This window comes from Microtus oregoni, unplaced genomic scaffold (genome assembly GCF_018167655.1).
Source record: "Microtus oregoni isolate MIOR12 unplaced genomic scaffold, Mior012 000014F_ref0000157, whole genome shotgun sequence".
NCBI classification, from domain to species: Eukaryota; Metazoa; Chordata; class Mammalia; order Rodentia; family Cricetidae; genus Microtus; species Microtus oregoni.
In genome coordinates, this window is record NW_024543073.1 from 25,827,196 (window position 1) to 25,844,800 (window position 17,605).

Sequence of the window (17,605 nt, forward strand, 5' to 3'; positions counted from 1 at the left end):
CGCCTGTTTCCAAGCCTGGGCTCTTTGGAGTGGCTGAAGCTGCCGAGCGCTTCTGGAGCCTGTGAATGAACCCTCCTCCTCTCCCTCCTCCTTCTCGCTGAGTCTCCTCCTCGGTGCTGACGGTACAGTGATATAATGACGATGGGTGTCACAACTCGCATTTGAACTTGCAGGCGAGCTGCCCCGAGCCTTTCTGGGGGAAGAACTCAAGGCGCGCGGGCGCAGCAGCAGTGAGCAGTAGGTGCTGTGAACAGGCGCTGGGACCGGGATCTGCGCTGGCGAGCAGCGCATCCTCCCTCACCTCCTGTTCTGTCCCGCACTCGCCACATCCTTCCCCAGTCCACCGCGCTTCCTATGTGATCTGCAGGGGCAACGCGGAGCCCATCCTCACAGCTCAGCAGTGAATTTCTCCCCAAACTGCAGTAAGCCGTCTTTCAAGGTAATCACGTTTCTTTTGTTCCCCAATTTAAAAGAAAGGGGGTAAAACTTGTTGGGAAAAGAAAATCGCTGAGCTTAGTTGCGGGGGAAATGGTGCACTGCAATTGGAAGAGGGTTTTAATTAAAGCCAAGAGGACTAGCCGTAAGGCGAAGTTAAGACAATGTGCTCACTTTAAAATATGCAGGTAACTTTGAAGAGGCTTGTTAAAGAGGAATTCAGACTGGTGATGAAAAAGATGTAGACAAAGAAGCCCGGGGTGGGGTAGAGGAAAAGGACGGACGGAATAGGAGGACGGGGTTTGGTAGAGAAATCCTAGAAAAGTCATGCTATCTTGAGTTGGAAGAATAGGAGGGACTCCTCACACCTTGATTTTTTTTGTTGTCTTTAAACTGATTGAGGCAAAACTTTGAATGGGGAGTTCCCAAACTCGCCCAAAATACAGGTCCCTGAAAACACCTTAGGGCAGACCACCTGGTTTCCTGGCTCCTGGTGTGTGGTCAGTATCTCTGTTCCTGGAAAGCCACCCCTGGGCTGCTCCCGACTAGACAGCGGGGTACTTTAGCTACCTCGGACCTGCGCGGACATGACCCCTCCCTGCCTCCGGTCCCCGCACAAGCAATATGGAAAGCTTTCTGGCAGGGGCTGGGCAGGGTACTGGGGTTGCGTTTCTTTGATGACTTGGGGGCTGTCAAAGCTCTCTCACGTTGCCCCTGTGTTCTTTTGTCCTGCGCGTGGTGCGCCGGAGCCGGAGGGAAGGAGCTGTGGTTGGGGGTGGGGTTGTTGGAACACCGTGGAGGTCTGGGAGGCTCCTGGGCGGGAAAGCTTGCCCTGAACCAGAGAGATGTGCACTGTTTTTCTCCCTCGCCCTGAAAAGCGAAATGGGAACTTGTCTCCCTCATCTTTAGTAGTAAACCAGGACCCAGAACGCTCTCCAGACAAAGGTGGCGCAGAGACCCGAGTTAGGGACCAATTGGTCCAGTCTTCTCTCCTGGATTACAGAGGTCCTCTGTTCCCCGCTATATATATATATGTCCACCCGCTCTTCTTTCATTTCTCCACTTCAGTTGAGCAACTTTACCCGCTGGTAGAGTGGTGGCAGAGAACGCGTGCTGGGAGTCCCCGGGGACGTCCTAGCCCGGAGAGTCCCATCGCCCTGAGTAGGCGTGGGCATTGCAGAGACTTCGGTGGTGCCTGCCGACCCGGGACATCCCGGTTGTCCCGGCTTGTTCTCTATGTCAATGGGCGTGGAGCGGTCAGGGGGTTAGACTGAAGAAATAGGGGTAAAAAAATAATGTCATAGTCTAAACTATTTACTCTCGAATCCAACTAAGTACGCCTCCGCATGTCCTGCGTGTTCTTGGGATCCTGCAGAAAGGGGAAGAGAGCCGCCCTACCCCCCGCCAGACTGCAATGCTGTACCGCCTCGAGTAAAGCTCGCTATCTGTGTCCCCTCATCTTTGTGTCTCCTTCTCTGTCTCCATCTTCTCTGCCGTCTCTCTCACCCCTCTCTGCCTCCTCTCTGCTTTTGCGTCCCCTCCCCCATGGCTGACAAATGAATGGCTAGTGTGAAATCCCTTCCTTCTCTGTCCGAGGAGGCAGGCCCAGAGGGAGGAGCAAGGGGGGCGGTGCGCTCCTTAAGATCTGCTTGCAGTTGGGTCTTTCAGACTCTCAGAACCCAGATGTCTAGGAATAGGGAGTTTTGTAGTAGGTGTGAGCTCCCCCTGATGGAGGAATTTAGAACAAGCGGAGAAAAAGAAGGCCCGTAAACCGCTTTCTCATCCTTGGGTTCAAAGAGAGAAGATCCCGGTTTCCTTTCAATAGTCAGTTTTCCACTTCAGAAACTGGGACGTGAATCTTGGGGTTTGGAGGAGATGGAAAGAAGGGAATGTGGCCTTCCCAAGAGCAGGGCCTCCTTTTCTTCAGTCCCCCTGGCTTCTCGCGGCGCTCTGGGCGGCGCCTGCAGCTGGGTGGGCACACACACAAGGCAGGCAACTGAGCCAGGTTTGAGGTTTTTTGACATGCAATTTGCTCATTTTTAAGAGAAGTAATACAGATACTTGCTCTGGCAAATTTAGCTAAGGTCCTTGAACACAATGCTAGGGCCGAGTTTCAGGTTCTTGCAGAAGAATGCCCCCTAATCCAACTTAACTTCCTCCACACGGGGACATGCGTTGCACGTGGAAACTAGGGAGAGGGCGCCCAGAAGCAAGGGAAAGGAGGGGAAAAGATAGTGAAAAAACGAGGACAATGGAGGGTAGGCGGAAAAAGAAAGGAAAGAAGACGAAACAGATGAATGCAAATAGCCAGGTTTCGAAATACTGGTCTCAATTTTGTGCCCATTATGTTCAAGGCGATAGCAAGCGCATCTTTGCCTGCTTCTGGCCTGGGAAGGGACTACATAAGCAGAGGTGGTCCCGCCCCGCCTACCGGAGCTCATCTTGCTTTTTTGGGGAGGGACGCTGCTAGGTACTCCCTTCAGCGGAGGGGGTTCGCCATCCGCCACGTGGGCTGGAGCTTCAGTTAAGGGCGCGAGACGGGTGTGACTTCCTGGGCTCTGAGACAGCTGCACAGCTGCTCCGGCGATCCACTCAGCCTAGGTCTCCAGCGGCTGTGGCCAACTGGGGCGGGACTGGGCTGAATCCGGGTGGGGCCTTGGCTGGCATGCCTCCTAGAGCTCCCGAGGCTTGCTGAAGCTGGAGCGGAACCAACTTCTGCTCAGATGGTTCTAGACGCTCATATTAAAAGCCTTTAAAATACTCTTTTTCCCCCTCCTGCTTCTTGAGAGTGACATGCAAGATTCGGGGGTTTTTACTCTTAGTCAACTCCTGGCATGAAAATCAGACAAGTTTGTGATTGTTCCCTGCACTCGCTTTTAAATACATTCACATTTGCCTAAAGACCTCTTTTAGCCATGGACAAAATTAATGCTGGTGTATTAATTAATTATTAATAGTAAAATTAACTGAGTATTAATCAGGACCCTTAGTGTGGGCAGGGGGTAGGTGTGCCCCACAAGTTATCCAAATGGTTGATAAAAGACTTGGGGCGGGGTGGGGGGATGTGAGGTGGGTGTGGCGATATAGACTGGACGCTGCTACAAAGATCTTCACTTGAAATTCTCCAGCTTCTAGTTGGGAAGAGCTAGGTTTTAATGGTCCACTCTCTCACCTTAAATTGTGTTTGTAATTGGACCATTATTGGTTTTGTTTCTTTCTGAAAGCTATGACCTAAATTGTGTTAAGTACAGCTTAGCAACTGTGTTCAACTCAGGAAATACACAACGTGCTGAAACGGAATACTTTGATTTTTAATAGGAAAACAACCAAGGAAGCATCAGATAGTTTTCTGAGGCGGAGTGGGTTCCCATTGTAAGAGCAACGTAGCAAGGAGGGGATCTCAAAGAATCTAAGCACAAAGTAAGAAACGGATATTTGACAAGTTGCATCTGCCTGTCCCTACTAACACTGCAAAGGGTTCCAGTGGATTCCGAGGCAATTGAGCAATTACTTCCTCCAGCAGGAAGTCCACAGTCCTTAATCTTCTTGTGGGCTGTGGAAAGAGGGATGGGATTCAAGATCATCACTTTGAATTGATGTACAAGTTCAAAGTTTGGTTTTCCGTGATGGTTTAAAAAAAATAAGCCTTTTCATAAGTCTTAGTTCTTTCTTTAAAAAAGGAAGTCTGAAAAGAATTTTTTCGGGTTTATGGGTGGTTATGATCAGATCTCCCCTTCTTTGCTTTTGCAAGTTGGAGGGCAATCCTTCTGGTATTCCTAGCTACCTCCATCTGTGTTGGAGTAACTTTCTGTTTGGAAAAGGTTATTAAAAGCTAACTCAAAACTGAATATTGTTAATGTGGGTGATGCAGCCATTGTTCCGTCTCTCCTTACAGGGGTATGCTTAAACACTCTCAGGTTAATGATTGGTCAGTAATAGGACATCCCGGAGCCCCTGGAAGCACAAAGACCAACCGACTCTCTTTTTTTTCTGGTTAGAGTTTAAACATCTTTGTTGACTTTATTCTTGGTCAAACATCCCTTGACTACATTTCAGATGGGTTATGGCTTTGAGAAGGGCAGAATTTCTTAGTGCTTTGTGGTATAGGAATGAATGCCTATGCTAAGTGGGTTTTAAAAATTCCCCCTCGCTCCCTCCCAAAGACATCAGTGAGGAGACAGGCAAACACTCATTGTTTAGAGGTTACTTGCCCTCGTATGGAAAAATAGGCTACCTGTTGCATACGTTTGGAGTCAGAACAAGGGAAAGTAAAGACATGTTTGACCAAGTTCAATTTGGATAAGTGAAGATTTGTCAGTTTCCTCTTATAATCTAGACTTGGTAGATAGGAAAATCTGTAAATGCATCTAGGACACAAAATCAAATCTGATGTAACGTTCTTAGGATTGGATGTGACTGGGTAGTTTTTCTCCAGTGGTCTCTTTGTTAAAAGTGTTTGCTAACTAAACTCTTTTGATCGGTCTGTCATACATAGAAGGGTACAAATATAGACTGCTTGCCAGAAATTAACTATTTTCAGCACAGAGAGCCTCAGTGGAGTGTGTTAGGCAGTGTGCACTTCTCTAGCAGAGGACTGTAGTTCGGCTTTATGTCAGGCTGTTCACAATCACTTTTAATCCAGATGCAGAGAGATTTGACACCTCTGGCCCCTGAAGGCACCTGCACTAGCACACACACACACACACACACACACACACACACACACACACACAGAGTCACACAAGCATGCATTCACGTCTGTGCATACACACACACTCTAAAAATAAAATACTTTAAAGCATAAATTACCCATTTCATAGTAAGCACAGAAGTAATAAGTCATAAATTACAGTCTTTTAAACCATTAATTTATTGTTTCAACCTGACCTGAGACAGAATGGAGTGACCAATAGATTTGGCAATCAGAAAGCTTGTGTTGGATGCTATAGCTGGGAAACCAAGTTAAATGGAACTGCTGGACCTTCAGTGTCATCATTTGTTAAATGGATAAAGTTATAATGTTTAAAATACCAAATACCTATGAAAAAGCTTTGAAAAATAGAAAACTTATAAGTGAGAGATACTGATGTATGTACTCTGCCTGTTAAAACAAATCTTGAATTGTGCAAAAAACTGGGCAAAATTACAGCCTGGTAGTGTTGCAAAAAATATGTTTTTGAATCCCGTGAGAATATTTGTTCAGTTCCATTAATAGTTGTAAAAATAGTCAAAAAGGGCTGGAGAAATGGCTCAGTGGTTAAGGGCACTTGTTCTTGCAGAAGACCTTGGTTCAGTTCCCAACTGGGTGGTTCATAGCTATCTGTAAGTCAATTACAGCGTATTAGATGCCCTCTCTTGGCCTCCATGAGCATCAGGCATACCCATGGTGCACATGCGTACATGCAGGCAAAACACTCTTACACATAAAATAAAGTAAATAAATCTTTTTTTTTTAAGTCACTAAAACAGCAGCAACAACATACTGCATTACTTTTTCACCAGTCAGTCAAGGAAAAGTTTGGGAAACGTGTGTTGGCTGGGTTGCAGAGAACAAAAGTTATAAATTATTATAAGAACTTCATTAAGTTCATTTTCCTTAGAAAACAATTCAGCAAACATCTTTTAAATTTGCCAGCAAAGGGTATTGACTTTTACATGTTATGTCAATCATGGTAGGAATATCACTTAAGATAGATGCATAGGATTTTTCCTTGCAGTGTTTTATTGACAGATTGGTCTGTTGTAGGACAGGGCCAAGGCAAGTCTGAGATTTCTTCTGGACCCTAACTCCCCGTGACTTTTTCAATCCTCCTGCTTCATCCAGACTGCCCAGTGCTGAATTACAGGTATTTCCTACTACATATAGACTGAGGCAAATTTTTTGGTATTTCAAGACAGGGTTTTTCTGTGTAACTGCCCTGGCTGTCCTGGAGCTTGCCTGTTCTTGAACTCAAAGAGATCTGCTTGCCTTTGCCTCACAAGAGCTTGTATTAAAGGTGTGAGTGATCACGCCTGACTTGAAGCTTTGAACTATCCTAAGGATTCATCCCAAGGAACTTGCTGAGTAAACATTTCTACTATACCATGGAAATTGTATTTTGTTTATTGGAAATGTGTTTTTAATAGAAGAGAATAAAAGGGGACAGTGTAGAGAGAGAATTATTTAGTGACATGAAGTAAGTACATAGTCATCATTTTAAAACAATCGGTTACTGAACATCCTAGGTATTGTAGAACTAGAAGTGAAAAAAAATGTTAGAGGTTTTCTCTTAAGGTTTCTGTGTTGGTTAAAAGAGGAAGATAATTCACAAATACATAAGAAAAGCAATGTCATGTGTTAGAGTGAGAACAGATCATGGCAGAGACGGGGGAATGAAAGCAGAGTCCCTGGCAGGGAACAGAGTGCTAAGGGACATCAGTAAAAAGCTTAACTGAGTCTAGGTCCAGGAATCTAGGTATCGGCTGTGACAGGTTCCTGTGGTACAGTCAATACTGGGAAGTACAAACCAGGAGCATCTCTTGGAGAGTCTTCCTGAGATAATGCACTACTAAGCACTATAGTATAACATGTAATGCTTAGTATATCTAATTTGTAACTGAGGTATCCAAGACAACCAGTGGTCCAGAATAACTCTTTGGCAGAATGGTAGATGGAACCATTGTGTCTTTGTCCTTAGGTTACCTTCGCTCATCTAGGCTTTCCTAAGAAGGAGGAAGAATACTAACTATCTGATTAAGAGAGCCCTGGCAGTCTATTCCTGGTGTGCGGTGCCCCTCTTCTCTGCAAACATTTCTCAGGGATACAAGTTCTGTTGACCTTGTCTTTTGTTTCCCAGGCAACTAAACAGCTGCAGTCAGCTGGACCTTGAGGGTTCGATGGCTTTTTTCCTATTTTTGACTTTACTGAAGTATATGGCTAAATATAGAGACTACTAGCAGGCTTATCTCCTCAGTATTTCCATGTCCAGAGATTTGTTATCACTGACAGACCACACTTACGAGACAGACAGATTCTGGAGCAGAAGAATAGAAATGGGAGTTGGAGGCATGCTAGAAACAGAGTCAGTTTTCTCATTCGATAGGCTCAGATGCAGAAGAAACGTGGTAGACCTTATTTAAAGACATATGTGTAGGTCTCACAAAACTGAAAAAGAAAAAAGGGAAATACATGTTTACTTACGCCGATGATGGGACAATAGATATACAGATCTGAGACTCCCCAAATCAGGAATGGCTCTCAGACATAGTAACCAAAGCCATGGCTCATCATCCTTCAGTTTGAGTGTGGCAAACGTGCTGACAGGGGTAGGTATGAGTGGAGATAGAGAAGAGGCTAGCTGGAGCACCCGTGACCTCCAGCACAAAACTCAAGGTGGGCGCCGCTGTGTGCTTACTGCTGGTGATGGAACAATCAGAATACGGATCTTCTGGTTCATTTTCCACCGCGTTGGAGATCTGGGATTTAGTTTGAGAGCTCTCATATTTGTTTTGGAGCAATTTATTCAAGCACATTTTTGTAATTTAATACCAGTGCATCCCAAACGTGTTTCACCTCTATGTTTTTAATGCACTGAATTTATTCATTAAATTTAGGTTTAATAAGAGTCTCTGGGCAGGTGGGAAGACTTGCTGTAGATATGAAGACAGATTTTTCTCTTTAATTTAGAAAAAATACAGACCTGTTTAGAAGGATTAAGGCTGGTATTTAAAGAGTTAGGTTTTTTTGGCATTTGTCCTGGGCAGGAAGTAAGAATGTGGAGTCAAATTCATCATTTTCTTTTGGTTTTATAAGATTTGACTGTCTGAATATTGATGCGTCCAATATTTTATTAGGTATTATTAATATTCAGTTAGACAGTTTCATATGTGTTTCAAATCTCCATTAGTCCTACATATACACTTATTTTCATAAGGAGTGCTGGTTCTTCAAAGTGGAAATACTGATTACACATTTGGTCTACTAACCCTCTTCAAGGGGTATTGACCCTAGAACTATAGAATATTGTGGGAGTTAGTAAGTAGCTCTGTGGATATAAAACATATTTTGTTACATTTATGTGTTATTTATGGGTATTTGGGTATTTGCAAATGTTCTACAGTGAGCATGTAAAACTCAGAGAACAACTTGAAAGAGTCAGTTCTCTCTGACCAAATAGTTCCTAGGGATCAAATTCAGGTCATCAGACTTCATAGCAGGTGTCTTTACCCACTGAGCAACCGCACTGGCCAGTAAAATATATTTCAAAGTAATGATTAAAGCCAACGTAAGTGATGGCAGTTTATTATAAACATAAAGTGATCCAAAGTAAGACTTAGGGCTTCAAATCTTTTATTATTAGTGACCTGAAGCAAGAATTAGAGCATCTACAGAAAGCTTGAGTTACTGATTTTAATAATAATCACTGAGTACCGACTATGTTAGATATGAACAAGCATATTTTATTTGCAATATTTTCAGGTCTTGCAATCATTTCTATAGTGCACATTAATTTTCAAGCTTGGAAAGTAAATAGAGAAGTAAACCTTAGAGAGGCATACCTATTTCATTATAATCTGAGGATTTAAGTAGAAAATTCAGAATTTGAATTTAAGACACTTTAACAGTAGAGTTCACACATTAAGAAATATTTTATAAAGATGTCCTACAAACTAAAACAGGAAGAGACTAATTTTTCTTTAAAGAAACAAAGTATTATTTAGAAATAGGATTAAAAGAAGGCTTTCTATCTGAATTAAATTAATATTCAGGGATTGCATATATTTATATTTAATATGATTTTATGACATAAATGCTCATCTTGCCTGTGAAATTAATATCTCTTATTTCTCAAACACTGTCAGTCCATCAAGACACAGGTAAAGCCATAAACCCATAAGCTAAGCAATTCACAGTTTCATTTAGTTTGGTTGTAGTGTTTTAAGATTTATAAAACAAGATCAAACGCAGAATATTATTAAAGAAAAATAAATACCTGTCACAGAGTATTAAAATATATTTGAGCACAAACTGGACTTGGAACCTTTCATCATTTACTTATTTCAGTTCAGGTTTCCTAGGTAATACAGACTTTGTTTTTTAAGGAAGGCAAAGGGAGTTCAATTGGGTACCAACTTACATATGAGCCAGTGAAAATATCTTTGGCTGTACGGAACAAAGTGTTCTTGAATATATTCAAACAGTAATATGTCTATGAGTCTAAGACTATAACAAAAAACTTAGACAATCAACTTACGTACACAGAAAGAGGTTTATTTTGCTCTACAGATTTGGAAGATGAAGTGCATGATTGATTGGCCTTGGGTGAGGGCCCGTGGCCAGGTAGCATGTCAGGCCCCGGAGCATGTGGTGGAATAGGCTGCTCATATGATGCAAATGGGAAAGCAAACAGAGAGGAAGACAGCCACAGCCCACATCCCTTTGAGGACACCACATTGACGACCTGAGAACGCCCACTAGGTACCATCTCTGGAAGTTTCTCCAACTCCAGCAAAGCCATGTTCAGGCCCAAACCTTCCAAATATGGGTCTTTGAAAGATACTTAAATGGAGACACTAACAACCCTCAGCCCTGGTGCTTATCCTTACTGGCCGGTTTCTGTAAATCCAGACTTGGAAGGGCCCATTTTGTGACTCCGATTGCAAAACGTCTTTCCCAAAGCGTACAGTAAATTAGTAGCTAAGCCAAGGTCAGTGTTTTCTGACTTACACTGAAGGATATCTCCTTTCTTTGTTTACTCTTGAGACTCGAAGGCTGTGGAGAATGTTTTAAAACTGGTTACTTTTGTCATTAGCAGCTCTTTGGGGTACATTTATTTTGTTTGTTTGGCCAGCTGGACAGTCAGTGCTGTTTGTGCTTCAGCTATAACACAGACCTTCCGAAGGCCTTAATCTGGCTGGTGATAGCGTCTGCCGGAGCCTCCGGTGGGCTCGTTCTCACACTGGATGCTTGGGCTTGCAGCACCTCCTTTCCATCACCTTCATCATTTTCTCATTCTGTCCACACTCACGTCCCTCATTCTCATTCGATTCTGAGGGTTCCTTATCCTCCTGGAGCCAGCTCTCCACTTTATTTACAGAGACTGTTATTTCTAGCGTTCTTCCTGTGCCCTCCCAGCTGTGGCCATCACCTGTAAGTGCCCACATTAGGGCTTGGAGTTATTTTGGTAACTATTGTCTCAAGTGTGACTGAAATTATTACTTCCAATACTGTGATATCGTCTATGACAAGCCCCCTGTTTTTACAGTCTACAGAGAACTGCCTCTTTCATTGCACCCAGTTCCTTATTAACATGTGATTTTCGGCCAGCCACCACCATAAATACTTGTAATATAATTTGGTTTTCTTTCATTTCTAGGCAAGATGTTGATAAATATGAAAAGCGTCTTATGGATCTGTTCAGCCTTATTAATAACCCATGCACTACCTAAAGGTAAGTAGAATAACTTGTTCTTTATTAAGATGTGAAAAAGCAGTGGGGAATGGAATTATAAGATGGAGACACTACAGCTAAGAATCATTTAAAAAATCTATGCATTGCTTATGATCTGTATGTGAAGTATTACTGGATGTTGCATATATCAGTAAACCAAACAGACCAAAATAACAAACTCTTGTTAGTGAAACTTTTGGTAACCTATAACCCATTTGGTTTGTATGTTTGTTTTTCTGTTTTGTTTTGTTTTTTGAAACAGTCTCTCATTAGGTAGTCCAGCTAGCCTCAGACTTGTGGGTCTCCTACTCGAGCCTTACAAATGATAGGTTACTAATATGTGTTACCATGTCTGGCCTCCAAAGTTGAACCGTATAAAAATACTCTTTTAGAGCGTTGAGAATATTTAAAATTCTAATTTCTTCTGGACTGCTTTTCTTTAAAAAAAAAAGTCTTTAAACTTTCTTATACCAAAAAAAAAATTAAATCTGGGAGTCTAGAATTTTAAGTTAGGAAAATTAAAAGATGTTGCCAGCAAGTGTTTATAGCCCTCTCCCTTTGTCTTTGTCTATGAAAAGGTAAGTGGCCTGTGAGCACACATGACACTGTCTTTCCTAGCTTTCACTTTCATAGCTATTCAACGAGGACCCTAGAATTCTAACTTTAGTTTCTGGTATAGCCAAGGAGACACCAGGAAGAACTGGAAGGGCCCGTGGTGAGCTTCACTGACTTCTTCTGCTTTGTGGACTCTGCATACCCTGCTGCTACTTCTGCACACCCATGCTCCAGACTTATTCTTCAGGACTGAAGGCTTCCTCATCTTTGTTCATTTATCCACCCATCCATTTATCCATCAATCCATCCATCCATTCATCCATTCACCAATCCATCCTTCTATCGTCTGTCAATATTTTTTAATTCCTTCTTTGTATCAGGTATTATTCTAAATGTCCACAGATATATCAGTGGGTATTATAAATTTTGTTTTCTATGTAATGGAAATAAACAAACAAATAACCAATTTAGATATTTCCCGATGATGAAAATAAAGCAGAAAACATCCCAGTGAATGGCTTCGGTTGAGGGAAGTAGGGCAGGTCTCTTTGAGAAAGTAACATGCAAACTGAAATAAGAGTGAAGAGTTGCCATCCTACTAAGATCTGCCTTTCAGTTAGAAAGATAAACTCGTTCAAGTAGCAGGAAAGTCACTCTTGTTGGACAGTAGTGATCAAAAGAAAAGAGGGAGATATAAGCAGAGATCAGCTTACATAAATAGAAGCAGCGCTAGTCACGTAGACAGGATTCACTGCGAGCTGGAAGCTATTTTAAGTGCTTAACATTGATTAACCAAAACATCCATTACCCGTGTGCTATAAAGAGGAAACTGAAGCACCAAGCAGAACAATTGCTTTCCACATCCAGTAAGGGTCAGAGGGAGGGAATGAGGAAGGGAAGCATAAGGCACAGCCCTCACTATTGTCTTACACTTCTCATTTGTCTGGGGCCGTGCAGGCTTTTTAGAAGACCAGATTTTATTTTGTGTACGCTAACACTCACTAAAGGTTTTCAGTCCACAAAGGAAATGTAGCATCAAGTTCTTTAAACCTTATGCTGTTGTTCTGTTAAGATTTGAATATATATATATATATATATATATATATATATATATATATGTTCTTATTATAGGAGAACAGGGATGGTGGCAAGGAGTTAATTTTGGATGATTATTGTGGTAGGTTGGACATGAAACCACAACTTACCTCAGGTGGTGGGTATGAGGATGAGGAGTCTAGACTCCAGTATCTGTTAATACCCCCAAAACCATCTTCTTAGAAGTTTTCAAAGAGTAGATGTAGAGACCAGAGAGGAAAGAATAACAGTACCTAGTAAAGACAGGGAGTGTCAAGAGGATGGGGAAAAGTTTGGGTTGGCTAATAGTGGAAGAAGAAACAAAGACATCCCTCATTTGAAATAAAGATTCACACTGAACACAAAACAGTGCATGGTGTATTTCCTTCAAAGAATTAGAAAACATTAAAGCTAACAATATCACTCAATTATTCCATTTGAGGCCCCATCTTTATACTACACATAGTCAATGTTTATCTAAAGTGAGGGATATTTAGTTCTTTCCTATGAGAGGTAGAAGTAAAAAGTATACAAATTTAAGATGCAAATAAAGCCAGTTTCCTTGTTCACAGTGGGCTAGGCAGCAGTCACTTGCTGAGGGGAAGCTGGGATTTTGTTGTCTACTCTAGTTGGTCATAGGATTCTAAAGGTTGATTGTTCACATTAACGAACACCAGCCATGTCACACTGACTCGTTGGCTTTAGCACTCTGCTTTAACAATACCTATTACATCAGAAACCATCTTAATTACTGATCATACCTGCTTATTTTAATATCCCTCTAATAGTACAAAACAGAATGCAGAGCTGTGAGATCATGAATTGAACAAGAACATACTAAATCCCAATATTCTCAATCTGATATTTGTCTGGTGCCCCTTTCTCTGTCTGCACAGATGGAATTTACACCATTTTTGCTGTGCGGAGTCTGTGCACAGCATGGGGAGTAATGGATCATTCAGTACACAATGCATAGTTCTCCTTTACTGTACTTATGTAGACTCCAAACCAAAAATCACTGGTTTTGTTCGGATACATTTTTTACTAGATTCAGACAAGTTCCTGCAGGTACCAGATTCTTTAAACGTGCATACTTTATCTACATGATCCTACAGAGTGCTAAGATAACTCTTAACTATTTAGCTGTGATTAACTTGATTTTTGTGACCTGGTAAATTAAGACCCATGTCTTAGTACTCATAAGTTTTGACCACACATCTTTTGGTTAATCTTATTTTGAAGAATAGAGTCTATGTAAGAGTGTATTCATTTCAGAGCGAAGGTTTTAATATTTGTGTGTTTATGAATGGCCAGAACAGTCCGTAGCCCTCTAACACCATCTTTTGTCTCAATGTGTTCTTCATTACAGCAGGAGTGATTAAATTATGTCCATATTTCAGGAAGTTCTCTATTTGATAGCTTGGCTGGATCCTATGTCTTCCCCTATTCTTTTATAATTGTGAAAGCAATTGTAATTTAGAAATAGATATGGAGAAATTAGATATCATCTATCCTACACTGGTATAAAATCGCTTCTTTTTCTATTAAAAACAAACCTTAGTATTTGTGGTAATGCAACTATATTTTATTTGTGTTAGCTGATTCTTTAGGATGGAAAGTGTGAACTTGTAGAATATTCAGTAACTGTAAATTAGATTTTTAGGTACAGAATTTGCAAATCTCAGAATCCCCATGCTAATCAAAGAAATAAAACAGAAATGCTGGCATCCCTTTACTTCATTGTATATTAAAGGAATGTGAATAAGTAGGGGTCACTTTTAGCATGTCTCCCATAGACTTTATGGATGTGTAGAAGAGATGATGAGATCACTCAAAGTCTCTCTGTTCTGGCAGTGACTAAAGCAGGTGTCTCGAGAGTGAGACAAAGTGAAGACTGCTGTGGGAATGACTCTAGGGACAGGGGAGGAAATTAATAAATACCAGTGCTAAAAATTGCTTGGTTAGATATAACAAGATACATATTCTGTCTCAGGTGTATTGCCAGCCAGCTGGGGGGCTTGCCATTTCCTCCCAGGGGACATCATCACCAAGAAATCAGGCTCGTTTCAAAGGGTGAACTTTAAGTTAGAGGTTTTATTTGTTTAGCAATGTAAATGAGATTGTTACCTTACCTTGCAAAATAAAAAAAATATCAGTAGTGTTTTGAAGAATAACTTAGTGCAGCCAATAACTCACTTCATTTTTTAACTAATTTTGTTAAACATCATGTGATCGAGCTACATATGTAGATTAACAGAATGATGAGCTAGTCTTAAAAGTAACAGTCACTGCAATTTTGGAAGATGTGAGTGACTCCTATCATAAATACACCAGACATTATATTAATCATATTTTTGGGAGGAGGAAACAGAGTGTCCTTGTGCAGCCCAGACAAGCTTGGAATTTTCTATGTAGCATAAACTGGTCTCCAGTGAGTGGCGAGTCACCTATCCTGATGCCTCACACCCAGGATTGCAAGCATGAGTCACCGTGCCAACTTTAGACCCACCATCTTTAAAGTTGCATTTTTGTCTTTGGCAATAGAATTTCCTTTTTTTCTTAAAGAGAGTAATATCTTCCTGTAATTTTGAAAATGACTCAACTGGTTGAAAAGGGTTCAATGAGCTATATCATTGCTGATACCTGTCTACTTGGGGACCCATATTTCTCTGTCACTGGCACAATGTAACAACAACAACAACATAAAAGTCACAGCGTCACTTGATTTGAAGGCAACTCTTTACTTTCGGCCAGCATTTCATGTAGCTAGCATTGCTTGCAAGAACACTAAGTTTTCTTTTTCCTTTCTAACTCCTGGTTTAGCCTTGTTAGTGAAGGCTGGGAAATGGCAGGAGGGCTGGGGTGAGGGGGATGGAGTCCAGGAAGGGAGAAAGGATGTTTTCTTTTGTAGGCAGTGGTGTTAAATTGTAACCAGTGCACCCTTTGTCATTAAATGTTTAAGAGCTTAAACAGAAATAAGTATGTTAGGCCCGCTAGGTGAACAGAAGCTGGTTTTCCGGCCCAGGCATAATGAAAGGCGGTGTTTGTCTGCAAAGTGGTGGCAGCTGCAGTTGTCATTATGAGGAGGCCTTTGGCTGAAACCAGGGCCCAAGGAGGGCTCTTCAGACCTTAGACTTGCCTTCACTCCAGGCTCATGAAGTGCTCTTTCAAATTCTTCTTTCAATTTTATTTTTCTTTTCTCTAAGGTAATGTGGTAGTTACCTTAAATGAGTCTCATCTCTGACCTGTTAAAAAGTAACAAGTTCAGACGGGTCTTGAAATTTTGCCTGCCTCAATTGCTGGGCTAAAGAAGGCTCTTAAAATATGAGCCTTGCTCTGTCTCTAGTCTTCTCAAGGACTGTTTCAAATTCTTACTTTGTCTTTCAATGTTAATTTTTTAATTTTATTTTCCCAAAGTAATACATATGGCAGTTTTCTTAAATGATCTTTTTCTCTCTGATCTAGAAACATAAGGTTTCCCCTTTAACTGTTTATCTTAATTCTAGTCTAGATTTTTTTTTTTGAGAGAGAAAGGGTGAAAAGGGAGGGAGAAGGGTGAGAATTAATTTTTTTCTTTGTGGTATAAACTAAACGTTATCTTAGAGCAATGCCCTTTCCTCATTTTCCTGAGTACTATGACTGATAGGCACAAACACCCAGCATCTCAGCTTGTTCTAATCTTTCAGTCTATGGTACCAAGTCTAGCCTGCCCTGTTCTTTTCTGCCATTAATTGTTTGCTTATTCTTCCCTTTTTTTCATGTTAAATACGGAGTAACAAATGCTTTCAAACAAGCTCTATATTTCAGTGTACAAAGAGAACTCCATTAATCTCTATCACTGTTATAATGCATTATTGAAGTCCCGTGCTATTTTCTTCATATAAATCATTCTCGGTTTTCTACACACTCAGGACGGAATGACGTTCTCTGGCTGTTGCCTTTCCATTCACACGTTCAACGGACGCAGCTTCAGCCTTTCAGGAATACTGATTTGATATTTTGTCTTTCCTCTAGTGAAAATGGAAACCAGTCCACCTGTTAAAGGCTCTCTCTCCGGAAGAGTGACCCTACCTTGTCATTTTCCCACCCTGCCTACCCTACCGCCCAATTACAACACGAGTGAGTTTCTCAGAATCAAATGGTCTAAGATGGAAGTGGACAAAAACGGAAAAGACATAAAGGAGACTACTGTCCTGGTGGCTCAAGATGGGAATATCAAGATTGGTCAGGACTACAAAGGACGGGTGTCAGTGCTTACACATCCTGAGGATGTGGGCGATGCCTCCCTCACCATGGTCAAACTCCGCGCTAGTGATGCTGGTGTCTACCGCTGTGATGTCATGTACGGGATTGAAGACACTCAGGATTCCGTGTCACTGGCTGTGGATGGTAAGGCTCTCAGATTTGTAAGAAAGGTTGTAGCATGATACCCAGGAAAGCAGTGTGGGCCAGTACTCAAACATATCTCTTGTTCAGCATATGAACAAGAGGAAAACCATCAACCCAAGAATCTTTGCTTTCCACTGAAACCAAACTTAGTTAAGAATAGGTAACTTTTTGTGAAGCAACTTTATTGATTGAGGCTAGTAATGTACTGTATACTAGAAATAATGAAAACCTCAAGACACAGTATTTAGTTCTTAAACTGTTATTTTAGTGCTAATACCTACTAGTGAAAGCTATTCTACATTTTAAGTTTGATGTTGTATATATGTTGTCTTTGTTACTTTTCTATTGCCATGATAAAATACCCCAGCCAAGGCAACTTACAAAAGAAAAGGTTTAGTTTAGGACTGATAGTTACAAAAGGCTATGACCATGATGGCAATGACCATGTGGCAACAGACCATCAAGCATGGTGTTGGAATATAGCTGGGAGCTTAAGTCCTTACCTTTATGCAAGAGGCAGAGAGCTAACCTGAATTGGTGTGGGCTTTTGAAAGTCAAAGTCCTCCCCCCAAGACACACCTTCTCCAACAGGGCCACCCCTCCTAGCTCTTCTCAAACATTCCTACCAAATGGGGACCAAGTATTGAAACATATGAACCTCTAGGGCAATTCTCATTCCAAGTATCACATATGTATAAACATACATATATAGAGGAAAGACT

General features: G+C 41.5%; 1 protein-coding gene across 2 annotated transcripts in view; it reads left to right on the forward strand.

Moving 5' to 3' along the window:
* Positions 1–205: 205 nt before the first annotated feature.
* Vcan (versican) overlaps positions 206–17,605 on the forward strand; it is a 98,965-nt gene continuing 81,565 nt past the window's right edge. For both annotated transcript variants that reach the window (XM_041663548.1, XM_041663547.1), the window contains exons 1-3: positions 206–439; positions 10,791–10,865; positions 16,509–16,883. In XM_041663548.1, the coding sequence (XP_041519482.1) occupies positions 10,796–10,865; positions 16,509–16,883 (445 nt within the window). In that variant the 5' untranslated portion in view covers positions 206–439; positions 10,791–10,795. The remainder of the gene's footprint in view (positions 440–10,790; positions 10,866–16,508; positions 16,884–17,605) is intronic.